General features: G+C 40.1%; 1 protein-coding gene across 1 annotated transcript; it reads left to right on the top strand.

Annotated features, from left to right (window-relative positions):
* The first annotated feature begins 1,138 nt into the window (after nucleotides 1-1,138).
* LOC143587529 (annexin Gh1-like) lies at nucleotides 1,139-5,172 on the top strand. The gene is made up of 5 exons (XM_077068797.1): nucleotides 1,139-1,245; nucleotides 2,264-2,409; nucleotides 2,500-2,718; nucleotides 3,587-3,799; nucleotides 4,786-5,172. The coding sequence occupies exons 1-5, from the start codon at nucleotides 1,170-1,172 to the stop codon at nucleotides 5,083-5,085; spliced, it is 954 nt and encodes a 317-aa protein (XP_076924912.1). The 5' UTR covers nucleotides 1,139-1,169; the 3' UTR covers nucleotides 5,086-5,172.
* The last annotated feature ends 4,829 nt before the right edge of the window (nucleotides 5,173-10,001 follow it).

Below are 10,001 nucleotides of genomic sequence, written 5' to 3' on the forward strand. Positions count from 1 at the left end.
TATGAAGTACCAAAGTTCATGAAATAAACAACTAAAACAAGTAAAATAAACACACAAACTATGTACAAATTAACTGAACATCAGTCGTCCAAACGACCATTCTCCCCTCCGCGCCCCCACCGACGGCGCCCCGCGGCGGTGTTCCGCGCCTTCCGCGCTCCGTTCATCCTCCTTCCGCGCCCCATAACAACCTGCCTTAGGTGTAAACTGTTCATATTGATTTTAATGTTCTAGATCTGATTTATTTAAAAACATCATCAAGAAAAAAATTATCATTATGAAAAAACCTTTTTAAATTAGGTTTTGAACCTCAGACCTCAAAGATCTCAAATATTAACCATTATATACAAAGTTATAACATTAAAATAAAATATAAAAGTTAGTGATTTTTATAAAAAAAAATTGAATGACTCTAAAAGAAACATTAATATTAGGATTTCTTGGTAAAGAAAATAAAAAATAGAGACACTACTAACATATCACATGAAGCCGTATGATAATTAAAAAATGTTATACACTCATGTGTGATCATATAACATGTTAGACAAATACATCATATGAGTCATGATATTTTTATGCAGGATTTATAAGTTTGCGCTATGTAGTTATACGACTTGTATAATCATGTGATGTTTTAATGTTTTATATACCAACACAAAAGTGATTAACATGGTCACTAACAAAATAGTATCACTAGTGTATCTATACTTGTACATTGGACCAACAACATTGTTGTTGTGTCTGGAAGCCTAGGTTTTCAAATGAAGACTTAGGTTCGATTTCTATATATAACATTTTGAGAGGACACGCGTGGCTCAAATACTCAATTCGGGAATGCCGAGATCTGTGTGATCTTCTGTTTGGTTCCTAGGGCGTTCGGGTTTTACACCCTAGTGGGCCGTCGGGCTGGAAGATTTTTCCGGAAACTAAAGATAACTTAGAGACGCTTAAGAAATCTGTATGGCTGAATTGGATTTCTATGTTTGTTGCCCTTAAAAAAAATTATTTTACGTATGTAGGAGAATCCAAAGAAAGAAAGAATAAAATAATAATTGAAAAAAGATAATGCAAGAAGCGTGTCGAGTGATGTCGATGATGTATTGCCATTATTAATATTATTTGGGTTGAGAATTTGTAACAGAAAACCCAAAGAAAGAAGAAGTAGATTAATGGCGACACTGAAGCTACCATCAAGTGTTCCTTCTCCTTCACAGGACTCTGAGCAACTCCACAAGGCTTTTGCAGGTACCTTACCTACTCATTATTATTATTATTATTTCGATTTTCCTCTTGCATTTCAGATTTTGTTTATAGTTCCAGACCAGATAGATCTATGTTGTTTTTGTCTCCGATCGTCTGTCATTTTGTTTTGATGTTCTTCTTGTTGATCATTCGTCTACGTTCTATCAATCGGATGCTTTTATTACCATTGATTCGTGTTTGATCGGGTTAGAGTTTTGTACAAATTATTATTATTATTCGGAGATTTGATGCATCCAGGATCAAACTGATTATTATGTTTTCACATACGCTCAAATCGATCGGTTTGTATTTTTATTTATACGGTGGTGCTGCTGGAGGCAGAGGCAGAGGCGGTCGGTATTGGTCGAGGAACCCCGAAAGTCCGAGAGCCCAGGGCGGCTAGAGAAAATGAGCCTCTTAAAATATAGTTTTTTTAAAGTATAAAATAGAAAGCTTAAAAAATGTGTAAAACTAAAAATCGAACTTTTAAAAATTTCCCTCGCAAGAGCGGGCTTGTGTGGTAATTCACCTCGCCCCTCCTCCGGGCCGGCCCTGTATATTGGAAGTGGCGGAGAAGACAGTGGCATCAAAAGTGAGTGGTTGATGAGACAAACAATGATCATAAGTGGTGCTAACTGGTTTGGACTTTGGAGTTTGGACCTCGTAAAAGGTTTAACAAGTTTTATAATAGTGACTACGAATTTAACATAATCCAAAGCTGACCATTTGAACTAATAAATTTGAAATTTTTCAACATGATTTCCACTCATAACTTTAAATAAAGGTCAAGCCTGAGCAAGATCTATGATCTACATAAGTTTCAATTAAATGATTTTGAATCTCTCAAGTAACCATTAATCATTCTTTTCTTGTTATGCATAATGAAAAAACACTAGATTATTATATGCAATTCTGCACACATACATCAAGAGTGTAATTGTCAAAGTTAGAACAATGAATTTATATCACATTCTAAGGCAATATGCAGTTGTCAAGTTTTGAAATTTTTAACTCTGTGTAGGTTGGGGAACGAACGAGGATCTGATCATTCAGATTCTCGCCCACAGAAACGGAGATCAACGCAAAAAGATTCGAGCGACATATCATGAAACATACGGTGAAGATCTTCTCAAAGATCTGGACTCCGAGCTTTCAAGTGATTTTCAGGTTACTTCAGCTTTTAATTTTGGCTTTTTAATTATAATCTGTTAGCCAAACAACCTGTATTTAATTATGTAGTATACTTTTTATAAACAGCATGCAGTGTTGTTGTGGACACTGGAACCAGCTGAGCGCGATGCGTATTTAGTTAACGAAGCAACAAAGAGACTTACTGCAAGCAATTGGGTGATAATGGAAGTTGCATGCACCAGGTCTTCGAATCATTTAATTTTGGTCAGGAAGGCGTATCATGCTAAATATAAGAAATCTTTGGAGGAAGATGTTGCACATCATACTTCTGGGGATTTTAGAAAGGTATATCTCTAGGTTGGTACATCAAACCATTTTTAATCATGTACCCAGTTATGGATTTGGTTGATTTGGATTGCGTTTTTCCCATGGTTTTGAATACCGGACCAGTTGAACCGGGAACCACCCATTTGATGTATATTGGGTTGGTCCCACGACTAGAGCTAGGGATGATAAACAACCCCTAACCTGACTGGGAAAACCGAAACCCGAAATGTTTGAGGGTACATGGTGCATGGCGTGTATGGTATTAGATGATAACCTGATTAGGGATGGAAAATTTTGTATCAACCTGATTACTGACCGTACACAATCCGTGCCGATATTTTTTTCATCTTTTTGGTAACGGTACCATTCGGTTTTATTTATAATTGTACGGTACCAAACTGACAAAATCAATAAGGTAGTTGGTTTATACTTTCACTCATTTTCGGTATCAGTATCTTTTTGCTACGGTGCCGATTCATTCCTAAGCTTCATTACCTGAAACATATATACATCTTGACCAGAACCATATTGTAAACACTTTATTTTTGTTTTTATTCTCTTTTTTGTTATTTAAAACTTAAAACAGCAAGGAATGTATTTGGAAATCACAGCATGTATTATTTTAACAAACTAACTAGTATATGTGATACCTGAAGGGTAATTACCCAATACAAGTCTTCTAAACCTGTCAGAATCTGTTATATATGCTTTCAGAATGATCTTTAGTTATTGATATCATCTGTCTCAAATGATCCTTACAAAGAGTTTTTATTCAAAGATTGGCTTCTGTTCTATATTGTTTTTGTATAATCAAAATTAAATGCGTCATTAATCATCCTGAAAAACTCCAAACAGTGTTTTTATGTGTTTGTTTTTGACATTGCAGCTTTTAGTTCCTCTTGTGACTGCTATTCGGTATGAGGGGGATGAGGTAAACATGACATTAGCAAAATCCGAGGCTAAAATATTCCATGAGAAGATCTGTGACAAAGCTTATACTGATGATGAGCTGATCAGGATTCTTACAACCAGGAGCAAATCTCAGCTCAATGCAACACTCAACCATTATAACAATCATTTCGGAAATGCCATCAACAAGGTATTGTCCCAAACTAGTAATCTGTTAATCAACTTATGCTGTGGAACTGGTCAAACGGGCCGAATTTATAATAATGTAGTTTTTCTTATATTAGTAAATGTTTATAAGAAACTAGAAAAAGGCTGCTTGCGGCCAATCCGATCCTACCTGTACTAGTCCGCCTTGCCCTATGTTTTGAAGATCTGACCATACACGGTTTCTATTTTTTTTTCTGGGTGGCATAATTGTTTTAGAATGTTTTTTCAGCTGTCAGTGCATGGGTTGGTTTGGGCTCAAACTGAAAGGCTTTTGAAAACCATTCAGATTCAGGGTTTTAGGTTTTACTCTTTGGGCTTGAATTTTTTGGGCCTAAACCATTTTGTTAATTGATAACTTTTTGATTTATGATTTATCATTCATTTTGTGCTAAAATATATGGGTAACACTATTTATTAATTTTTTATAAATTACTTAAAATTGAAAAATAAAATAAAAACCTATTAATTTGGTTGGGGTTTTCTCGGTTTCACTTACAGCCTGATGGGATACAGACTAAGGAGATATTGATGTTGTAATTCTAGATTATATAAACTAAATACACTCCAAATTCATTTAATCTTTTTTTATTTCTAAAGTCCTTCATTATTTCTAAAAGTTCCTTCATTGTTTTATTTTATATAGGTTTCTTCTTAATAAAAAATTATTTCTTTTATTTTTAAAAAACAAATTATTTATATTATTTTTAAACTTTTAATATAATATAATATAATATAATATAATATAATATAATATAATATAATATGTAGCAGTTAAATATTTTCTAAATTAATCATGACGTCTTTCGGTTCGACTGTTCCAACAGTGAACAGTAAAACAACCGGTTCGATTACAAAAAACATTGGTCTTACCACCTTTACTCAGCTCTTTATTGGTGTGAACTGTTTGGCTTGTTATCAAGTTAACTTCTTGACCCAGATGTATCTCAACCAACTCATTTAACTCTGTAGGATTTGAAAGCTGATCCAGAAAATGAATATCTGAAACTTTTAAGGTCAACCATCAAGTGCTTGACTGTTCCCGAGAAATATTATGAGAAGGTTCTTCGGTTGGCGATCAATAAACTTGGTACAGACGAAAGGGCTCTGACACGCGTTGTTGTCACTCGTGCTGAGGTGGACTTGCAGCGTATTGCAGAAGAATACAAAAGAAGGAACAGTGTGCCTCTGGATCGCGCCATTGCAAGGGACACATCTGGTGATTATGAGAAAATGCTTCTTGCATTGTTGGGACATGGCGATGCTTGTTGAGGAAAAAGCCGCTGCTGCAATCTTGTGTCTTTCTTAAGAACTCGAATAAAATTTATGAGTGGTGTGCTTGCTAGTCTCGTGATTGTGTGTTTTAACATTATATATGGTTGATGGTTTATGTTATTTATGTGAGATTTGTGTTTTTCTTTTTTTCTCTCTAGACAATACACCAACAACATAAGGGCTGTGGGTGTCGTCCATCCCATGTGGCAACGCACAAATGAGTAGCGGCAAGCAAGCCGTGTTGTAGCTGTTTGTCCGACGAGGTGGGTTTGAGCCTGCAAACATGAGGGCCGACGGTGTTGCAGGGCCACCCCACTCCAACGGCTACAGCATTAAATGAAGTTGAATTAAATGGTAGGCCAACCCGCCCAATGATTATTTAAAAAATAGAAAAACAATTCTAAAAATAAACACACAATCACAACATGCACTAAAACATAATTTTTTTCCAAAATCTCATGCAAATAACACTTTCAATCAAACATGGAAGATAACACTATTTCAACAATTTCTACATGATGCCACAACCCAAAACCCGAACCATCCCGTCCGAAGTCAAGTCAAAATGGGTTAACAACTAAGCTATTTTGCCTAATTAAATTTCATCTCATTTTTTGTATACAATTTCATTTAAAATACTGTACTATTAAATTGGACATTTTGTTATTTATAATAATAACTTGGTCATACTATATTAAAAGATATATTTTAGGCGTTTTTTTATTACATATATGTAGACTGTAGTATATGTTATTGTTTATCCAACCCCCCCTAAGGAGGTAGGTCCCAGCTGAGCCCAGTTGGACCCGTAAGACTCACCTCAAAGAGGGACGTCTGCGCAGAAACCAACTAGATCCGCATGACCCACCATGCTCAGAGACGTGACGTCCTTACGCGCAGTACGCAAGCTGTTCCTGCAGGAAAAGCCTCCCAATGGTGAAGTACCCCGCCTGTTCCCGCAGCTGCGGATACAAGCCATCAGGGAAGGCTACCTGCGCAGCAAGGCTACACGCACAAGGCACTTAACTCTTAAATAATTCAGTAATGTCACCTGAAGAAGGAGTGAGCAAGCCGGGAACATTCCCGCACAAAGCCGGGAACACTCCCGCACAAATGAGCCAGTCCGTACGATACTGGAGGATCTTTTGTACTGTACCTGACGAGGTATGGACAAAAGATCTGACCAAAGATACGACAGCTCACTGACAACAGTATGACGAGCAGCACGCTCTTGTACTGTATGTCACTATCAGCCGCTGCCTACTCACCAACCTGTCGGAGGACGTGCATAGCCTGCAGTTGGTGGAACAAGAATAGTACACAGCCGGCCTGGTCACTATCAGCCGCTGCCTACCCACCAACCACCAGCATGGCACGTGCGTAGCCCACAGTTGGCAGAACAGGAATACTATTCAGCCGGCTGTACCTGCTTGGAAACCTACCTTCGGCTATAAATACTCCAACACCTTGGAATGGTAGGGACACATTACATTACCTTATCACATCTTATCTTTTCTAGCAATATCTTAATATACACTTATATTCAAGAGCAATCTAGTCTGATTCTCACGCCGGAGGGTGGTCACAAGGAGGTACCCCCCCTTCTAAGTGACGAGCTCACGGTGTCTGTTTTGCAGGTCACCAGAAGAACCATCTTTTCCTGACATAACCCCTCGTGGGAAACATCTATTTAACTTCCAGATTATCCGTAATCTTCCCGGGGTTAATTAGTGTTTCTTCATTGGCGCCATCCGTGCATAAAAGCTAGAACTAATTCTCTCAGTTTTTTCAAAACCTCCGAAAAGATGGTTAACGTTACTCCGGTCCCCAGGCCTGGGAGTAACCAAGAAACCCCGGTAACCACAACCCCAGCTACTGGGGGGAACACCGGCGAATACACACATTTTACGAACACTACCCCGGTTACCCCAGCCGGGGCAAGTGCAGTAAATTTTACGAACACTACCCCGGTTACCCGAGCCGGGGCAAGTGCAGTAAACAATCTTCCCCTGGGATTCATTGATACCCAGGTGGAAAGACAACAGACGAGGCCCCTACACCAAACACTTTAACAAGTTAAAGCGTGGGCGGAAAAACGTCAAAGGGAATTCCAAGCTGAGTTGGATGAACGCTTACGTTCACTCCAACAGGCTGACGAATTCGGAAGCACTCGACAACAGCTCAACATGAGCAATGAGTGCGAGTACTTGGACGATGATTCGGAGGAATCCGACACCGACGTAAACCCTCGCCATAAGGCGAAAGGGAAGCGTAAGGAAACGGACTTCCAACCAAGAAGGAATTTTGGAGAAACCTTCAAACCAAAAAACGCGGGTGGAAACCCACGTGACTTCTCTAAAACCTTCAGACCAACCGCTGCAAATGCGGGAACCTCCAAGTTTGCAAGGGACATTGCGGAAGCAATCGCCCCAAGAAGTGCCAAACAGATGTCCAACATCGGCACTTATGATGGTATATCCGACCCAGACGATCATTTGAACAGATTCATAGCGGGGGCAACCGTCAGCAACTGGACGGAACCCACGTGGTGTTATATGTTCCAGATGACGCTGGTTGGAGCAGCCAGAGCGTGGTTCGACCGTCTACCGGTCCACCACATCTACGATTGGGCAGACTTCCAACAGAAGTTTAGCCAACACTTCAGCCAACAAAGAAAGTATACCGAAGAGCAATGGACAATCCTCAATTGCATTCGAGAGGAAGATGAATCTTTGCTAGACTTCATCACTCGCTTCAACTCAAAGAAGCTAAGTCTGGGTAGTATTAGCGCAGATCTTGTTCGCGGTGCTTTCATCCAGGGCACAAAAGACCCAGAGCTCATCCGCACCTTAACGGGTAAAGATGGCATGCCATCCACATGGGATGTCATCATGACAGCAGCTAAACGCTTCGCAGAAACGGAAAAGCAACTAGGTAGAGATCTTCCCCAGAGCACAAACCTCTACACCCAGAAAACAAGAGAAAACAATGTCCTTACCGCCCGACTAAACAAAAAGAGGAAGCTAGGCATTTGGCAGTCAAGGGTAAACTTTGACACCTCATCCGGCTCGCACCCTCGGTTAGGTGGAAAGGATAACATGCCGTCGTCAAACCGGAACTCCAGATGGACGCCACTCATCAAAAGCGTCACCGAGATATTCGACACCGAGAGACTCCCATGGCCAAAGGCTCCAATAATCCGAGAGCGTCACAACGCTGATCAGAGCAAATTCTGTGACTTCCACAGGACAAGAGGCCACAACACCGAGGAATGCGTAGACTTGAAAGACATCGTCGAAGCATTTGTCAGAAATGGGACGCTCACGCACCTCGTGGCGTAATGAACGCTGAGCAGGCTAATGCGTGTAGAACCCCAGTTGGGGAAAACACGAATAAAACTGCAGCTTCAATGTCGGAGACTACATACTGCGTAAACAACGAGATTCCGAACCAAGTGCGTATCGGCTCGAAAGGCTCGATGACACTCCCAAGAACATGGAAGGGAGCTCAATTACACAGTCTGCATGTAGATCAATTCCAAACTTGTAAAAGAAAAGGCCCAAAGCCACTTCTAATGGAAATGATTCTCCTTATCACATTGACGCTGATGGTCTTACATTTATACTTAATAAACTTTCCACACTGATATGCCGGTCTTCACCGCATACATAAGTGGGGAAGTAAGTCGTTGCGTGTGGAAGGCGGCAAACCCGCATAAACACAAAAAACGGCTAACCTTCACGCAGGTCAGTTATAGGTAAAGTTGGGTCATCCCACTAAATGAAAGTGCCGGTCCTACCCGCACAAATCATGATAGAGGAAACCGAACTAACCTATTGACAACCGCGCGTCGAACGGTTAATTTATTCAAAACACTGATATGCCGGTCTTCACCGCATAAATAAGTGTGAAGAAGTCGTTGCGTGTGGAAGGCGGCAAAACCCGCATAAACACAAAAAACGGCAAACCTTCACACAGGTCAGTTATAGGTAAAGTTGGGTCATCCCACTAAATGAAAGTGCCGGTCCTACCCGCACAAATCATGATAGAGGAAACCGAACTAACCTATTGACAACCGCGCGTCGAACGGTTATTCAAAACACTGATGCCGGTTTTCACCGCATAAATAAGTGTGAAGAGAAGTTGTTGCGTGTGGAAGGCAGCAAAACCCGCATAAACACAAAAAACGTCAAGAATTTCTAAGGAAAAGATGAGGAAAACCTTCACGCAGGTCAGTCATAGGTAAAGTTTGGTCATCCTACTAAATGCAAGTGACGGTCTTACCCGCACAATCATGATAGAAGAAACTGAACATTAACCTATTGACAACCGCGCGTCGAAAGGTTAACTTATTCAGAACACTTAGAAAATCTCTTAAGGAAAAAATGAGGAAAACCTCCACGCAGGTCAGATATAGGTAAAGTTTAGCCATCCTACTAAGTGAAAGTGACGGTCTTACCCGCACAATCACGAAAGAGGAAGCAAAACTTTAACCTATTATCTGCCACATTGAAAGGTTAACTTATCCAAAGTACTTAAGAAATTGCTAAGTTAAACTAAAGTGTGCATAAGCGAATCATATATTGTTTATGCGGCAAAACAAGTGCCAAATTAAACTATAATATGCATGAGCAAGTCGTATAACGTTTATAAAGCAAGAGTGACGGTCCTACCCGCACAAAAGATTTATATTCCATAAAAATTCAACTGTTACAAGAATGGCCGGGTATCTACCCGCCTACAAGAATATAAATCTATACAAAGACGTAAATCTATCCTAACAGTGGGAAAGGATTTAAAAGATCAAGCTTCAGGGCCACTCCCTCCAAACCCACTTGTACCCGCACCATCAGTTGGCTGTGGCGGTTCAAGGAAGGTCTTGAGAATGGTTAGCCCATCATCAGCAGCAGCAA

This window comes from Bidens hawaiensis, unplaced genomic scaffold (genome assembly GCF_021521415.1).
Source record: "Bidens hawaiensis isolate Kalapana, Puna unplaced genomic scaffold, B.hawaiensis_p1.1 tig00035541_1, whole genome shotgun sequence".
NCBI lineage: Eukaryota > Viridiplantae > Streptophyta > Magnoliopsida > Asterales > Asteraceae > Bidens > Bidens hawaiensis.

Bases quoted from the DNA above. Each gene is read 5' to 3' on its own strand.
- LOC143587529 (XM_077068797.1), top strand. From the start codon at position 1,170: ATGGCGACACTGAAGCTACCATCAAGTGTTCCTTCTCCTTCACAGGAC. The intron at 2,410-2,499 runs GTTACTTCAGCT...TTTTATAAACAG, and splicing joins AGCTTTCAAGTGATTTTCAG to CATGCAGTGTTGTTGTGGAC. The intron at 3,800-4,785 runs GTATTGTCCCAA...TTAACTCTGTAG, and splicing joins TCGGAAATGCCATCAACAAG to GATTTGAAAGCTGATCCAGA.